Source organism: Volvox carteri (genome assembly GCF_000143455.1).
Source record: "Volvox carteri f. nagariensis unplaced genomic scaffold VOLCAscaffold_17, whole genome shotgun sequence".
In the NCBI taxonomy this organism is placed as follows: Eukaryota; Viridiplantae; Chlorophyta; class Chlorophyceae; order Chlamydomonadales; family Volvocaceae; genus Volvox; species Volvox carteri.
Genome location: NW_003307560.1, coordinates 1775298 through 1792413, shown reverse-complemented (window position 1 = coordinate 1792413; position 17116 = coordinate 1775298). Strand labels below are relative to the sequence as shown.

Below are 17116 nucleotides of genomic sequence, written 5' to 3'. Positions count from 1 at the left end.
GGGTGGGGGATATGGATACGGGCTGTTGTGGCTGACCGACGAGTGAGTGAGTGGGTGGTGCGGGTGATGCTCCGCCGGGTGTATGTATGTGTTTCAATGATCTTGAGTACGTGTGTGCGTACGTGTGTGGTCGGCGGATAACTAGGGGCAGTGGGGGTTGTGGGGGTGGGGGTGGGGGGGGCGACAGCGCAGAGAGGTGGTGGTAGGGAATATTAGGGTGAGTGGAGCTGGGGATGGATTTCCTTGACCTTCTTTCTCTACACGGGGGCCCTTTCTCAGCCCCCCACACGCACACTCCCCTCCCCTCTTCCCCGCCCCCCGCCCCCCTCTAGGCGCTGCCACAGCCATGCTCCTGTACCGGTGGCGGCGCTTCACCTGCCACGGCGTCTCGGCGGCGGCCGTGGCCTTCATCGTGGCAGCCAATGCCTTCATCGGCGCCACACCCTTCGTAGACAACAGCGGGAATACCGCTGGGTTTGTATTCGGAGGGGTGATATGCATGGGCGTCATGATGGTACGGCGAGAGGTATGGCAGCTGTACGACTGTGCGCTTTAGTGCAGCGGTGCTGGTGAAGGGGGCCATGGCGCCGTGGGAGAGAGGGGAAATGGATAGGGGGTGTCGGGCCGGCGGGAAGAGTTGAGTATGAGTAGAAGGGTGCGGGTGTCTCCGACGCACGCACGAGCGCGCTGTGTTTTTTTGTGTGTACGTATGTATGTATGTATGTATGTATGTATGTATGTATGTATGTATTGGGGGATGGCCGCCGCCTCGGAAAGCGTCTACTTGTACATCCGTCTGTCTATCTGTCACGTACTCCACCTTTCGCTTGTTAAGGTCCGTGCGTGTTGTCCGCCAACAGTATTGTCTGTACGGCCCATTCCAAAGCTCTTTGACTTTAGCTTAAGGCTCGTTACCAGGTCAAGGTAGTGACGCCGTACACACGCGTATACATACATACATACATACATACATACATACATACATACATACATACATACACACGGACCGATGTTGTCCGCCAACACTATTGTCTGTACCCCCTCCTAGGCCCTCGGATCGCGTTTCTATGGCGCTGCTTCCCTTCCCTTCCCTTACCCCCCTTCTTCCCCTCCCTTTTCGAATTGCCCCCGTTTTGAAGTACTCCGCTCCGCTCCCCACTGCTCCCTTGCCCCCTATCGGGAATTAAAAAAAGAGATAGCAGAAGGTGTTAAAGAAAAAGTATTCCCGATAGGGAATACCGTGTAATTCCTGCTCTGCCCCTCCCCTCGTGTTGCCCGCGGGCAGAAAACGGACACCAAGCTAGGCGCTGTGGCGGTGTACACCATCGCCGTGTTGGCGGTGGCGGTGCTGCTGGCCGCCATTGTTGCCGGTTTGGCCGGTCTGCAGCTGGGGACTCCCATTGCCGGGTGCTGCAATGCGGTGCGTGTCGGGACTATCCTTCCCCCCCTCCTCCAGTGCGTGTGTAATTTACGCGTATGTGCCAAAGCTTATGTATGTATGTTTGTTTTTTGTTTGTTTTGTATTGGCCACCATGTCGTACCTTGTGTAACGCTTTCTGTGTGTCCTTGTTTATGTCTTCGTCGGGGAGGGGGGGGGAAGACGAACCACGAGCGAGTGAAGCTGCAACCAGAAGGAAAGAGTGCTGCGGCAGATGGTGGGGGAGGGGAAAAAGGGAAAGGAAGAGCTCCCAAAGCCGGTTTTCCACAGCGGGTGAACGACTTCTCCCCAGAGGCCTTCTTGGGGCCTTGGGGGTGGGGGAACTCGGACCGGGCGTGGAGCAGATTTGCCGCCGGCGCATCATATACACACACACACACACACACACGCCTGGTTTTCACGTTCCTACCTCCCCTCCCCTTCCCTCCCCACACCAGTTGCCTTACCCAGCTGCTTTCCGCCCCTAACCCGTACCCATTCCTGCCCCTCCCTAACCGAACCTCTCCTCGGCAGTGGGTGTGCACCCCCAGCCCCTGGTGGGACTGTAACTCGAGTCGGATCTGGCCCCGCTCCTGCACCCTCACCAGCTACAGCAACACCACATCCATACTCACATGTCCGCAGGTGGGTTTGCAAGCGAGCTGCGCGGTGCGGTATATGCGTGTGGTGTGTTTATATGTGTGTGCGTGTGTTTTCATGATCTGAGAGAAACGCTCACTGCTGTGTTTTGGGGGGAGCTAGGTGGTTGCGAGCGAGTGGAGGGGGGGGTAGTTAGTGGCGATACAGGACCTGAGGGATGGATTCGTCGTCGTCTCGTCGCGAGTCGCTTTTTTAGGGGTGTCCGCCGCCTTTTTGAGCTGTGGTGCGTTGCAGCTTGGTATTGCGTGTCACACACATCGCCCGTTCCGGTCCTTTCCGAACAACGCATCCGTTCTGTTCGTTTATTGGCAAGGACGGTAGGAAAAGAGGTGTATACAACACCATGCCATGCCGGTGGGGGCCGATTATTATCACAGCCGTATTATTATAAAAAATATTGTTTTAATATCTTATTATCATCGTGAATTTGTTTATTTACGTGTTGTAAATTATTTTTTATTGTTTACCCTAAGGTTAATTGCTATGCGATAATGTGCGCATGTATGGTGCATGTGATGTGATGTGATGTGCGCAGGGCAACACAGTCGATGTCAGCGTGGACGCGGATGCCGGCGCGGATGTCATCCAGATCATTTGCGACACGCTCTGCGCCAGCGGACCCAGCAGTGCGTCATCCGGGGGAAGAGAATCCTCCGGCGGGACAGATTCCAGCCAGAGGCGGCTCTACAGATTGTCGTAACAGCTTTGTCATCTGGCTCTATTGGATCGGGTATCAGGACTGGCAACGGCAACGGCAGCAGGACCTTAACAGCAGCAGCAGCAGCCAGAATGTCAGGATTACGCAGCAGCAGCAGCAGCATAGCAGCATATCAACAACAATGTGCACCAAGCTCCGGAACTAAAACACAGGAAGACCTCATCCAACAAAACGTGGGAGAACACAAGTGGGAGGGCTCCGGCTGTGGCCGCTTATTGTGGGGTTGGGTAGGTACGGCAGATGGTTTCAAAGACTCACACATACATACATATGCACATCCGACATCAATTCTCCAACCCTTACGTCTCGCGGCACAGTGCATTTAAACACACACATACATGCATGCAATACTAGGTTAGAGCACTACTGGTAACGCGCGACCAGTGTTCCCGGGAGATCCCGGGATCGAGACCTGTCAGGGCCGAAAATCATTCCGATGGTGAAAGGTATTGCGCCCCTACTTGATGGACGGTGGTGACCTGGGATAAAGTTAACTTGCGAGCCGACCAGGAATGGAGTTGGGCCGCTGTCGACCCGGTAGATTCCGTTGGATGCTGGTGGTGGATGCAGAACCTGAGTGATCCACTGAGAAGTTGACTAGGGTGACTGGATGAGGGTGCCCCGAAATACCGGGGAAGGCAGGGTTTCGCAGGGTAGCTGCCACGGGTGAAGGTATACCCCCCTGTTTCACACATCATACATGCAAATATACACACACAGGACAGGTTTGCTGCCTCATTGGCGGGGTTTGCAGCGTTGCGCGATTTGGTTCGGGGGTTATGTATTGCGTGGGAAAGGCAAATCGCACACATTAGAGACACACGCACACAGACAGCCTTGGTTGCTGCGTGTTTGCCTAGACATCTGTGTGTTGTCGTACACATGCCGGCAATATACGGGGGTTTGGAACTGAGTCCACGACCAAGCCAAGAATGTGTGAGAATGAAGGTGTGCATGTGGGTGTGGATGTGCATGTGCATGTTCATCCACTTGGGTCTTCCGGCAACAGTCGCAGCATAACGACACACCGGACAAGACGGAAAGGAGGAGCATCTACATGGCTTTCGGTGGGGTTTACTCGCTGCTTGCTTCTGGCGTTACCGAGCGTTTTACCGAGCGAGGGGATTGAAATGATGAGGGTAGGGGACAGCAGTTGTGCGCGCAGTACTGCTCAACGTGACCACGTAGAGCATGATGCTGTGTGTCGCCGTAGTATTTGAACCGAGCGATCGATCAAGTGCGCGAGCGTGTGTGTGTCTGCGTGTGTGTCTGTGTGTGTGTGTGTATACATGATGATCTGGGGCCTTGTGTGTGCGCGTATGCAAGGACGAGGAGCGCCTCGGCCCTCAGATACGCCGTAGCGATCACCTAGCTTAGCAAGGACGGACGAGCGGGGGGCGGGAAGTCGATAGAAAAATAGACATTTAGACAGATCTTGGTGATGCTACTTAAGCCTGTAGGTGGTAGTTCAGCGCATCACTTTTGTTGCGTGTTGTGGCGATGGTGTTGCCATCTCAGGTGGCTATCTAGGGTCTTTTCACTGTTATACCTCGAGGGCGCAGGGCCAGGCCTTCGTGTGCGGTTCTCAGGCGACGGACGAGAGCGGGCTAATGTGAGCCTAAGCCAACGGAATATTCATCCGAGTTTCCGTCGAGAGTACGAGCGGTGTGGGCCTGTTTCCGTACAGCAGGCTTTCGGTTGTGCAGGCCGTTAGTGTGCGATCCTATCCCATGTTCCCATCACATCTGCAAACTGTGATATATTTGGCGCGAGCCTTTCGTGGCATTTAGTTCCGCCCGTAACAGGAACTCATGTCAGACCTCATGGGGGCCGGGGGAGATTGGGACAGGATTAAGGGGGGGGCCACGTCTGTTGAGTCCTCGTATGTCGATCCTAATATGTTGACTGAATAGTAGTAAACATCATGGTGTGTGTGTGTGTGCGTTACTTCTGAGTGTGTCGCTCTGCGCTTTATCCTGTGTGAATGTGACAGCTGTGTATTTCTGGCTGGGTTCTTCCCTTCCCAGAAACGCTGAGAGATCTTTCACGATGGTGTACCTATAAATGGGTTACGATGTGTGTTAGCGCATCACTGTAACGGCGGTAGCAAGAGAGCTGGAAATGTAATTGGCTTACAAGGTCTACAACTCGACTGTCCCAACAAAAGCCCCAAATGGCGCCTCACCGGGCTGCGGCCTTTCTTTTACTGCGACTCACTGCGATAATTCTTCAAAACCTAGAAACTATGAAATCACTTTTCATCAACAAACAATGTAAATGTACTGAAGACTAGACTCAGTTACTGAGAGCGAATGGTGGACTCGTAGACGCCGATGCCGTACCATTTTACCACAGTAACCAACAAACTGCGCGCGATACCTGTACGGCAGCGGAACTGCTGTGTACAATACCACTTCTCACAGTCACCGTGGCCTTCCATTTCCGAAATGAATTCATGACATCATGACATCAAGAAGCGCAGCCAGATTATCGAATGGCCTTTCAAATCAAACGACGTAAAACAATATAAAAAAATGTGAGTACACATTCTGAACTTTCAAGTTATTCAGAAAACTCTCGAGTTCCCAATAAGGGCGGAGGGCACTGGAAGCAAACTGGGAGGCCGGCACCTCTAGAGCTAAACCACCAGCTAGCGGGGCGCATGCCCGCCCGCCCGCAGCACTACTCTCCGTACATGGTACAATCGTACACCCATGTTTCCTCCGGAGAGCCATTTCCCAAGGTTTAAGTGCGCGCATACCGCCCATATACACACACACCCCCAAAGCTCCAGCAGATACGCAGACAGACAGATAGACCGGCAAACACGTCAGTCAAATACCCAATATGGCCCCACAGCACACTCTTTGTGACGCAACAAGAACAAAACCCCAAATCGCATTATAGAATCACCTCACCCACCACTAAACGATACAGCTGCATTGCAGGAGCTGCACTGTACAAGAACCTGAACACTGACGGCCGTTGCGGCGGGCGACTTATCGCCAAAACGGCAGCGTCACCTTCAGCAGCAAAGCCATCAGGCTGAATGCTCCCTCAAGCAAGAACCGCTACCACGTGCGAGGCGAGACGAGGAGAGGCGCTCGCCTAGACCACTGCTTCAGGATAGCAGCACCTCGCACCATAGCCACAACCACCATCTTGTGAGTTACGGGACGCATCCCAAGCGCACGCTATGGGTGCAATGCTACTCAACATGGCCCTAAATTTTAATAATCCAGACAACCAGGTAGACGGGGCATGTTTACGTTAATTTGCTGATCCCTGCGTCCGCCGGCAGCTTACCAAAGCCCGTTCTCAGCGCGCAGGTTCTTCGCATCACTAATCCAGCGCCGCTCTAGCTCCTGTGCCTTAGGGCGTAAGTGGATCGCGGACAGCGCTTGGCTGGCGCCTGGTAGGTAGTGAGTGAGTTCCTGAGTGGAGCAGTTTCAAGAACAGCTTCAAGAAGCGAAGAAGGAGCTGTCGACTTCCTCCAGAAGAATCTTCGCCTCCCGGGTAGCAGCGGCAATGGAAGGATCTGACTCGGTGGACGCAGACACCTCTGCTACGCGGCGCGCCAGCTGGTCCCGCGCCTCGCGCAGGTTCAAGCGCAGGATGTTGGTGTTGGCAACTTCCGTGTTCTGGCGGACCGCGTCCAGCGCGGTCTTCAGCCCGGACACAGCCTTCTTAATTTCCGTCATCTCGGAGGCTGCACATGTGTGCAAGATTAGGAGCGACAGGAACGCAAACGCAAAAGCAACAGGAGTATTTAAAATATTGTTGGGGCTGTGGGGCTCTCTGGGGCTGTTGGGGCTGTTGAGGCTGTTGGGGCTGTGGGCGAGAGGCCATACATGCGCTGGGGCAAGTACTTTCGACTAGTATAACACTTTCCGCCTGGGCATTTGGGTTCCCGGAAAGGTCCCGGAAGCAGCGCAGAGAAGATCAAGCCCAGGCCAGATCAGCGCCCTGCCTGTTACCCGATTCCAGAAACTGAGCCCTTTCACATGCCAGTTATTTTAATCGCCAACACTTCCAGAAAAGCACATTTAAACGTGCAAAAATGCTGTGAACCTGTCGGGATGAATGCCTCCTACGGCAGGTCTTCAAGACGATGCTTCCGTCAACTCGAATGATGCGAAGAAACTATTGGAAAAGCTTCCTGCATCCACGCTAACCTCCTGTGCAACCGTATGGCGGTAGGGTTGCGGCTAAAGCCCCCAGGGGTTCAGTCCTACCTACTTGGTTGGCCATGACATCGGCCTGATAGTACGTCACCGGTGGCTGCGGTGCAGCATCCACGGCTTCCACTGGCACCACGTCGGGTTGCTTGTTGGGGGGCTCCGGAATAAACTCATTGAGCAGGTTGGCAGCTTCAGGCGGTAGCAGGGTCTTCACGTTTGCCAGCACGTCTGACTCGACAGTTGCGCCCTTCTCCAGGAAACCCACCAGGGTCTCCTCCACCTCCTGCAGCGGCCATATGCCAGAAGTGTAAGAAGTTTTCAAACCTGGGCTGCGTAGTGTACATATCGGGGGCCCCGCAGTGACACTTGTAGGCGTGGATTGGACAGAACATACTCCGAGGCGTGCAAGAGGCCAGGGTGAAGCACGGATGATTCAGACGAACGCGTGGTCAGAAGCCAAGATGATGCCTCCACGCACCTTCAGCAGGACAGTTTGTTTCTCCTCGATAGGGCGAGGATCCTGCAAAAGCTCAAGCGCCTTCTCGAAATCCGACTGCCTGCGCACAGGGTAGATGGTAACTAGTTTACCCTGACGTCTATGCCAGACATGAGAGTAGAAAAAGAGATCCCAATAGGTTTCATGTTTGCACTTGATTACAGCGAAATGAGCATCACGTCTAACTCACAAAGTCTGAAGGCGCTCAGGAGCAGACAACAGAGCACCAGCTCCGGCCCGCGGCCCAAAAGCGAGGATGTCGAAAGGAGTCTTAAGCCATCGCTCCACCTTGGAGCCGACTGCGCAGGTGAGGGCAAGACCAAACCCCAGCGTCTAGGTCAGAAGGGTAGACATCCATGTAAAAGGACCAGCTGACAGCTACGTATGATAGAGAAAAGCCACACGTATGCATAGTGCCTGTACGCAACCGTGGCACTTTCCCAGACCTTCTGGAACACCATCAGGTTCCCACATCTTCGACTTACCAGCAGGACTGTCCAACTGAGCCCGAACAATCAGGAGTTTGCGGCTTACGCTGCGAGCGCAAGGCTTTGAAGTGGATAGGCAACGTGTGAGCTGCATACTATTGCGGTGATGGACTCGTGAGGGCAAGAGTATTATGCGCGTAAACAGAAAAGCTTCCACACCGAGCTATAATTTGCATAAACAAAGTATATATGCCGACGCCTTGTAATAAGAGATGCCAGGAATGCTTACGACGCCACCGCGCCGTACAAGGCAAGGTGTTGTAACCCATGCCTGAAAGAGCGTCTCCTCCGTCTTCCTAGGCGAAGGCTATCCTGCTAATATCCTAAACAACTGCAATTGCGTCTCCGATAGATACGATTGTTGACTTGGCTAATGGCACGCACTGCCTTGCCTTGTGGCGGCAGAGCGCTGAGGCTCATGCCGCTCCACCCATTTGCTCGAGACATCATGCTTTACTGTTGCCGCGGTGGAGAACGGCAGAAACCCAACCATTGAAAATTTCAATCCTTGTAGAGTCCTCCTACAGCGCGTCGAAGTTATAACCCATGAAGGAAGCTTCCCAAAGGCCAGCTACAGAATACACAGAATTCGAAACAGTTTCATAATAGTCCGCCGCGACTCGTTACCGCGTTTGCGCTGCGCCACTCTGCGCCCACCACCGTTGGCATCCGGTTGAAACTTTGTTACTGAGCAGTAGAGATCTGCGGGGCCGACGCCTTCCTGCATCTCTTATAGCATGTCCGTCCAAATTTCTACACATGCAGGTCCCCCCTTTTCCGTCCCAGGACAACGATTTGGCCGCAATCGGCTTCTACGACCCCTTGCCGTCTGGCCCCTCCCAAGCCTTTTGAAAAGTATATCCATGCAAGCCATGCAGCTAAATTACATACAGAAGACCAGAGTCACAACCCTCATGGCCAACCTGACGGCACTTCATGATTTTGGCAGACACAACAGAACACCACTCGTTCTTGCGGAAGGCTGTCTGTCGGCTGCCGGCGCGGGGAAAAGCTCGCCGCAAGGCGCTAGGTCACGGCTACCACCTCCTCCCAGCCACTCCTCCCGTGAACTGCAGAGGCTGCGAAACACTTTCCTCAAGCTGCCTGCTCCGTCAAACAAAGCAAGGTGCCTTTGGGTTTCACAAGTTCCAAAAGGCACTTCACTCCGTGAACTTCTTCTGTTCATAAACAGAGCCGAGAGGCGACCGCCGCACGAGCCGGCTGCAAGAACATACAAGACAACGGTCGCCGCCGTTAAGAAAACACGTTGACAAGCAATCGATTTGGAGAGAATTTCAACTGACAGAACGCAAAACGGAAAACCGGCACAACACACACATTAACGCCGTAAAGTGAAAGGAATGCGCCTTGCGCGGAGCCGCCCCATCGCACAACCCCTACATTACCGAGGAGACCCAAGCGGCCGTCGCCTACTTCCCATGTTGTCGATCAGGCCCCCCTGCAACCCCTCTCACACATCCATAATCCACACAGCCTACAGCTACAGTCTACTTGCGTCCATACCCAAGGCGGCTTTGCGTGGAGGTTAGAGCCGCTTACCTCCCTACCAACCCAGCAGGCGCTAATGCAACGTTAGCAGATACACGATGCACAAGAATCGCAACAACACATCTCTCCGAACAACCCCCGCAGGGCCTGATCGATCCAAGGCCCCGCCGTTGGTCCTGCCCGCTTAGGCTAGGCTCAACAGTGACTGGCTAGCAGCTGGCAGGCAGTCAGCCAGCTGCTAGCCAAAGCCACTCTTGCGCCTGCCCCTTCGGCCGCAGGAATGCCGCCCAGCCAAGCCCTCTCCTCCGCATAATATTGCCCGCATGCACGTTCCGGCCTGGCCGTCGATCTTTCACCGTGTGTGGCCTCCCGCTTAGGTGTTACCCGCACGCCGCCGCACCGTCCTATCGTGCTCTCACACGTCACCTGCAAACTCCCTCCTACCCCGCAACCTTCAAACTACTAATCTGGCTTCTGGCCTTCCACCCAGCCGTTCGGAAGCCCGCAGCCGCGCCTTGTCTAGGCGATGAACGCGCGCCTGAGCTCATCGCGCCGGAAGACAAGTCCCGTCGCGGGGCACACACCCGAGCTGCCTAGCGGGCCACCGCCGCTGCCACCGCCTTGTCCCTGCGTCGCCGAGGCGGCGGCGGCTGCTGCTGCTGCCGCCGCTGCCGCCGCCGCCGTTGCACGGCCGCCCTGTCCCTGCGCCGCCCGGTACTCCGCCATGAGCATCTCCACGCCGCGTTGGCTGTACACCATGCCATTCGGCAGCACCACAGGTGGGTTGGCGTCACTCATGAGCTCCTTGGTGACCGCGCACAGCAGCTTGGAGTGCATGTGCTTCGCGTACGGCAGCCGCACCGCCAGCCGCTGAAAGGCGGGGAGCCGCAGCGGGTCCTCTCTGCTGCCCCCGGGCTCGCCGCTGGCCGGCGTCTTAAGCGCCGACAGCCCTGCCTGAAGGTGCACATTGAGCAGCGACTCGGGTGTGAGAGAGTGCAGACGATAGAGGTCCCGCAGGAACAGCTCCGCCAGCACACGCCATTGGGACTCGTCGAAGAGCGCCCGGTAGGCGGCGCAGCGCGTCTGCGGTGTGAACACCAGGGCCGCAACGGCCCGCTGAAGCTCCGCCAGGTACTGACCCCCCCACGGCGCCAGGTAGGTTCGCGCGTAGGCGATGGCAGCGGTGCGGTCGCTGGCGCGCACGAGCTCGATGAAACGCTGCACATGGAGCTTAAACTCCAGGGGAGACTTGGCCTTGGCCAGCCGAGCGCGGTGCGCGGCGCACCACTCTAGGGCTGGGCCGCAGTCGTGGCCGTCACGAAGCGCCGAGACGATGCGCCGCGCGCCATCAAAGATGTGAGCATCCGTAAGCAATGCGATGCCGGAGGTGGTTGCCAGTCGGTTGGCGGTTTCGTAGTGGCCGTTGCGTAGAAGGTGGTCCACGAGGAGGATGTCCAGGCGTTGCCGGGTCCAAGAAATAAGTCCAAGGCCAGCGCCGAGGCCGGAGCCGGAGCCTGAGGAGGGATCCTGACTAGGGCCGGGGTAGGGGCGCAGGGCGGCGAGGTGCTCCAAGCGAGCTTTGCAGCGCGCACAATCGTCAGCCTCCGTGCGGGAGACGTCCGCCAGCTTACGCTTGACGCCCTGGAGCTGGGAGAGTAGCAGGCGGAGGCGCTCCAGGGAGGCTTCTCGGGCGGTAACGGCGGGCTCGGTGGGCTCAGCGTACGCGTCCCGCATCTCAATGTCCTCTTGCGGCTGCGTCGCTACGGTAGCTGTGGACGGCTGAAGGGGGAGGCCTGGAGTTGTTGCGGGAACCAGCGGGGCTTTGAGTGCGGATACATACTCAGACGCGTCATCGACCAACGCCTTGCGGTCCTTCGCGGCGCGCTTGAGGCTCTCGAAAGGCACCCGCAGCAACGGGGCCTCAAGGGTTTCCACGATGGACGCCAGCTTGCTTCAACCCAGTCAACCAGACCCAGGTTTAGCTCAATTGTTATGTCCAATAACAACAAAATGCTGCCAGCCAACGATTTGAGCGCGACAACGTGTGCAAATGTGTGCCCAGAGACCTCCCAGGTGAATTATTGCATCAATAATTATTACCCTCGCAGCTTCTGAGCTTTGCCTAAATCAGATAACGGCATGACGAGGTAGATAAGCAAAGGGAAATTTCCCTGCTCCCTGCTGAGGTACGGACTAGGTTTCCTTACCACCTGAGTGACAATAGCGTACTGGAGTGTCTCTACAAGGACACAATGCACGGCCAATCCAACGACAAAACATCAGTGCACAGCTGTGGCCTGCACCATTATTTTGTTCATTTCCATTTCGTACGGCACATGGCATGTATTACTTGTGCTTTGGTAAATTTGTAGCTTGTAGTTTCCGTCATAGACCATGCCGCTAGGTGGTGAAGTCACTAAACTTGTTTGTCTGTTGTACCGAGTATGACTTGACTACGGTCGATTCTCTCACAGCCTTTGCTCCGCTCGGGAGGCCTGCCATCAGGCTGGATAGAGAACAGAAATGGCAGATGTTAAAGACATTCTGGGCGTGTCCCGCTCGGGGCCGCCCCAAACCGAGGAGAAGGCAAAGGAGAAAAAGGAGAAAATTAAGCGGCCCGAAGGAATGTCTCGAGAGGCCTTTGCCCTTCTTGGAGGCTCACATCCAATCATATTAGCCAGCTTGCGAGCAGCTTGAAGAAAAACGATATTTTGAAGAAGCCCAAGCCCTCCACTAAGGGTATTATCACGTATCAATATCGACCGTTTAAGAACGCAGCACGGACGGATGGGCTGGAGCTTCTCCATTGGCTGAAGTGCTATAAGGGTGCTAACGGGGTCATCCGTGAACCAGACGACTCCGAGTATCCGTACGCGAAGTACAACAAGAAGGTGGGTAACGGCCGCCACCTTCTGGCGTTCTGGGGTTTTTGTGTAAATATAGGCAACCGGTCAGGGCAAGGCACGATAGCCGGTGCGTCAGGTATTGTTGCAGGGGAAGCTAGAGAGAGGGGAGGCATGCACGTATGGTATGGTATGGGTACACCCTTCCCCAGCCCCCGATGGAATTCGGAAACATCTGGTATCAGCTACTACATCCTTGTCGACACCTGAGTGTACTGCAGCCTCAGCCCATGCCCCACATCCATGTTGGTCGTACCGGGTTCAGCGGCTCTGCGTTTCAGTATTCCCATTTCCGGTTCAAACCACAGGTTCAACTGTACAAGTATAATGACGAGGAGTACGACAGCTTGATACGGCCAGAAAGCGGGAACTGGACGCGCGAGGAGACCGACTATCTCTACGACCTCTGCGAGCAGTTCGACTTGCGATGGCACGTCATCTTTGACCGATACGAGGTGTGTGAATGGGAGTGCTGCTTTACGGGATGCTGATGGGGGGGCGAGCTGGCTGCGGTACATACCCATCATGTGCCTCTGCAGGAAAATCGGAAACAGTGCTTGCTGTCCTCCTGTGTTAACGGAGGAAAGGGGGGGAAAGGGGAGAAGGCTCTGAAGAGCCGTCGGTTCAGCGACAGCAGGGTCTGAGAGAGACGTGAGGGAGACGGGTCAGCGACAACAGGAGCCTCAGGTGCAGGCGTGCACGGACTTGGTCGCATCCTTTGCTCCTAAAAGCTACGAAAGACGAAGTGCAGCAGTAGTAGTTTTGGCAGCAATTGAAGCAGCAGCAGCTGCAACCGGAAAAGCTCCCCTGACTATTTTGTGTCGTTGGCATGCTGTTCATTTCCTTCGTTTCTTTCGTTTCCTGAGCATATGATTTCCGGCCCACACCCCTTCCTTCCGTCAGTGGCCCGGCCCTGGGGGGTCTGCCGGCGGCGGCGCTCCTGCCCCACAGCAGCAGAACTCGCCTACCCCCCGCAGCCTTGAGGATCTCAAAGAACGCTATTACAACGTGGCTCGCAAGCTGCTGGTGTCCCGGCAGGGGCGGGAGGCGGCAGTGGCCAACAGCACCATTGTGAAGCACCCCTTTAACAAGCAAGTAGAACAGGACCGCAAGCGGGCGCTGGCGGCGCTGCTGGCGCGAACCCAGCAGCAGATTTCGGAGGAGCATGCGGTGGGCCTGGGTCGGGTCGGGTCGGGCTGGGCTGGGCTGGGCTGGGGCTGGGCTGGGCTGGGGGTCGAGTGGGGTAGGGGATGAGGGAAAAGGCTGTGCTTTACGAATTAAGGATTCAGGGGTTGGGTCCAAACGAGTTTGACGCAACATGATGCCTTCTCTTGTCCTGCATGACCGTGTGCGCGTTTTCTCGTGCTGCCTGGCTGGCTTGTTGGTGATTAGGTGATAAGTGGTTGTTAACTGGCGGACCTCGACACCGGCCATCATGGTGATTCAGAGCTCTGGTCTTGCCGCGGTTCGGGTTTCCTTTCCTCTGAACCCCGGCTTACCCTACCTCCTCCTCCTCCTCGTCCTGATGGTTCTCTTCCTCAGATCCTTGCAGAGGCACGGGCTATCGAGGAGAAGCGGAAAGCCGAGGCCATGGCAGCCCGCCGCGCAGCGGCGGCGGCGGCGGCGGCAGCCGCCACCACCGCTGCGACCACCGCCACAGCCACAGCCGCTACCACCCCTGCCGTCGGACCGGCCGCTGCTGCACCTCGCACCACGTCACCTTCCCAGCCGGGTCGCCCAGCGCCCCTGCCCGCCGGCCCCGGCGGTGGCGCCAGCGCCGCGACCATGGCGGCAGCGCCCATGGGCGCTGCCGCACTGGGCCCGGGCGCCGCCACCGTTGCCGCCGCTCCCGGCGCGCCGCGGGCACTCAGTCCGGGCCCGATGTCCCTGGGAGGGGACTTGCGGCACCCCGCTGACTTCGAGCCGGCGCCACCCCCTGGCATCCCATCGCTTCTCGATGCGGAGGTGAAGCCCTTCAAGCCGGTGAGCCGACGAGGGAGGAGAAAGTGGGGATCGGCGCTCAGTCGCCGAGGCGAGACCTGGCCGATCGGGAGCTGATTAATTACTCTATGCTCCTCCGACCCCCCATGCTCTCGCGACCCCTTTCCCCCCTGTGCGCGCCTCCGCGGGGAGCGGGTGTCCGTCACGTGAGCCAGTCTGGCTCCATAATGTGGTGTCATGAAGGTGGCATTGCAATACTGGGGGTCACCTCTCACCTCTCACCTGCTTCCCCACACGCCGCCAACTCGCCCACGTCCACAGAAGCCGGGAGTGTACCTTCGGGGCGCGCACACGCAGGCCATGGCGGCTCAGCAGGCGGCAGTTATGACAGGCGGCTCCAGGTGCATAATGCTGCGGTGCAGCCATATAGTGGAATATGACTGGCGGGGTTGTGGCGGTAGGGGCAGCAGGGTTGGGATGGGTAGACCCGGGGTTTGGGGGCTGGCGGCGGGGTTGTGGGGGGAGAGCCCAAGCCGTCTGGTCCGAGAGTTTGTCAGGGTTGGTTGGGAGTTCGTTTGTAGTAGTTTGTTGAGGGTAGTTGGGGCTGCTGCTACTATCGGGTTTGCCTTGAAGTGGCTGTAGGCGCCTACAGGCCGTGAGGGGGCTAAGAGGTGTTAGGGTAGCGCCCACTGCGAAATAAGTGGTTCACGCCAGTACCACGCCACGGCACTACCCGCAAGGTCCCGCGCCCGCCCTCTGCTCCCGCCTCTCCCGTCCTCTTGTGTTTCCCTCCTGCCACGTCCCGTCCCTCGCCTTGCTGCTGCGCTCTCCGTGCTTTCCTCCATCTGACCTGAGCCCTCTTTTCATGTCAAGTCCCGCGACCATCTCAACCCACCCCTGTACATAATGAACTATGTAATGTTTTTTCTGCTTTTTTCTGTACTCTGCTCATGTCTGTACTTTGCTAATTGCTAATTTCTGTACTTGGCTAATTTAGGGTTTCTCCTGCTGACCCATATTTCCTTTCCCGGGTTGTTTTCTTTCGCTTCCCCAGGGCCTTCAAAGCGGTCGAGGCGACCCTCACGGAGTTGGCTTGTCCGGTGGCGCTGTACGGTCCCCGGGTGGTGACAAGGAGCACCGCGGGCGCCTGGCTGGCGCTGCGCGCAGAAGTCATCGCGCTGCATGAGATGCGCCGAAACCTGGCCAACCGCCTCAACGCGGATACCGACCGGGCCGTGAGGCGGCCGGAAAAACGGCGCAGGCCATGATGTGATAACCCGACTGACGGAATGAGGGGCCTTTAGGGGGGGCCGGGAGGGCGTATGCAGTCAACAAGCGAGAACACGAGCACAACCCATATGCGGGGTGGTGATGGGGAGTTAACGTAGGTAGGCAGGCCAGGTACTGTGCCTAGCACGATTGCACAAGGTGCCGTACGGTGGCATGAAGGCGGTTGGATGGATGGATGGATGGATGGGTCTTCACTTTGCAAACGGGGCATGTGACTTGTCGTGACCCAGAGACCTGTGGAGGCCGGACTTTTGGAATTTGTCATTCCCTCTTGTTGTGCACTGTCGTACTTGGCTCAATCAGTTGGAGGGCGTGTGCTGGTTTATACAGGGACTGTGTTGCCGTTTCGCAGCTGTGGCGTGCTATGTGTGGGTTATGTTTTACCGATTCCGCACAAGTGGTGGGGGGCCGTCCGTAAACACCTGAGGGGACCCATGCACTGTTGATTGTTTTTCTTGTGGTGCGGTGCGGGGTGAGGTGGGGAGACGCGGTCGTCCTTCCCCGCTCGCCTGCTGTGCGTGTTACGCCTAGGCAAGGCATTATGGAGGTATGGCCCTATCCGCGATTTTGCAGGTAACTCGATCTGCGCGTCGTGTTCGTTTTCTGGGGCGTTCAAGGTTCAGTCAGAAGCTCAGCCCGGAGCCGAGCCCGGAACGTCCTGAGCTTGTTGGTGGGATGGCCGGCTGGCTGGCTGGGGCGGCGCGGCTGAGGATTATTGCTAATGCGCTTCACTGTGGATTGGATTGAAGGGTGGATTGGGTCGGTTAGTATCTTGGCATCGAGTCCGACCTCGTGCACCTCGTGTTGGCCAGAATTCGCAAGATATGGAACGTTCTAGAAATTTAAGGATCGTTCTGTGCCATGTCTGGAGACACGCGGGCCCGAGGCCATTGACACAACAAGATGGGGACACGTGTGTGTGTGTGGGGGGAAAGGGGTGGCTGATTTGCTGGCGAGGAAGGGGGAAACAAGGCGCGACGCAGTTTGGGAACGTTGACTTGCCATCCAGCCCGATAGAGTCAGATGAGGCGCTCTAGATGAGGCGCTCTCCCAGATGAGCGCGGAACAAACGGACATCTGCTGGGCAAACAAGGAATTTGCATACACCTTCGTCCTTGGTTGGCGATATCGGATTTACTGTGCAATTGGTGCACTGTTCGTTTGAAACTGTTCGTTTCCCGACATTTCCTGTGCAGGCGCGCCTCCACAAGCCAACGGTCAGGACATTAGGGTCTAGGCTTGAATCTCGACGGGGCGCTGTATTGCAGGCTTAGTCAGCAGGTAATACAGCATAGGGAGCCAATCGGCAGGCATAGCAAATATGAACACGTAAAGACTTCCTAACCCTCTTTTCCAGGCCAGGTTCGGGAATCGTATGGGCAAACCTTGCAAGCCGCGCGCTGAAACATTCATGAAATGGGTTCGGCAGTAAGACATGAGATTGGATTGTTTAACTCTATTGGCAGAGAGTTTATGTAACTGGAAGTAGGTGAACTTTGTTGAAGGTTCTGAG

The 17116-nt window shown here is 56.5% G+C and overlaps 4 protein-coding genes across 4 annotated transcripts in view; 2 read left to right on the top strand and 2 right to left on the bottom strand.

Moving 5' to 3' along the window:
• Window positions 1-4411, top strand: part of VOLCADRAFT_90638 (uncharacterized protein) — a gene marked incomplete at both ends in the record, with an annotated part of 8681 nt that extends 4270 nt beyond the window's left edge. The window contains 5 exons of the mRNA XM_002950183.1: window positions 333-514; window positions 1286-1420; window positions 1952-2062; window positions 2613-2703; window positions 4314-4411. Coding sequence (XP_002950229.1) covers window positions 333-514; window positions 1286-1420; window positions 1952-2062; window positions 2613-2703; window positions 4314-4411 — 617 coding nt within the window. The remainder of the gene's footprint in view (window positions 1-332; window positions 515-1285; window positions 1421-1951; window positions 2063-2612; window positions 2704-4313) is intronic.
• A 1845-nt stretch (window positions 4412-6256) lies between these two features.
• On the bottom strand, window positions 6257-8123 carry VOLCADRAFT_104621 (uncharacterized protein; the record flags this gene model as incomplete). The annotated part of the gene is made up of 5 exons (XM_002950077.1): window positions 7958-8123; window positions 7663-7771; window positions 7455-7533; window positions 7031-7259; window positions 6257-6504 (listed from the first exon to the last, which is right to left on the bottom strand). Exons 1-5 carry the CDS (start codon window positions 8052-8054, stop codon window positions 6257-6259), a joined length of 762 nt encoding a protein of 253 aa, XP_002950123.1. The 5' UTR covers window positions 8055-8123.
• Window positions 8124-9988: 1865 nt separating this feature from the next.
• VOLCADRAFT_90636 (uncharacterized protein) lies at window positions 9989-11203 on the bottom strand (the record flags this gene model as incomplete). Its single annotated transcript, XM_002950076.1, has 1 exon — window positions 9989-11203. The coding sequence occupies one exon, from the start codon at window positions 11201-11203 to the stop codon at window positions 9989-9991; it is 1215 nt and encodes a 404-aa protein (XP_002950122.1).
• A 316-nt stretch (window positions 11204-11519) lies between these two features.
• Window positions 11520-16840, top strand: VOLCADRAFT_104620 (uncharacterized protein; the record flags this gene model as incomplete). The annotated part of the gene is made up of 9 exons (XM_002950182.1): window positions 11520-11542; window positions 12126-12360; window positions 12681-12827; window positions 13324-13542; window positions 13915-14355; window positions 14635-14714; window positions 15368-15548; window positions 16135-16273; window positions 16800-16840. 9 exons carry the CDS (start codon window positions 11520-11522, stop codon window positions 16838-16840), a joined length of 1506 nt encoding a protein of 501 aa, XP_002950228.1.
• Window positions 16841-17116: the final 276 nt, after the last annotated feature.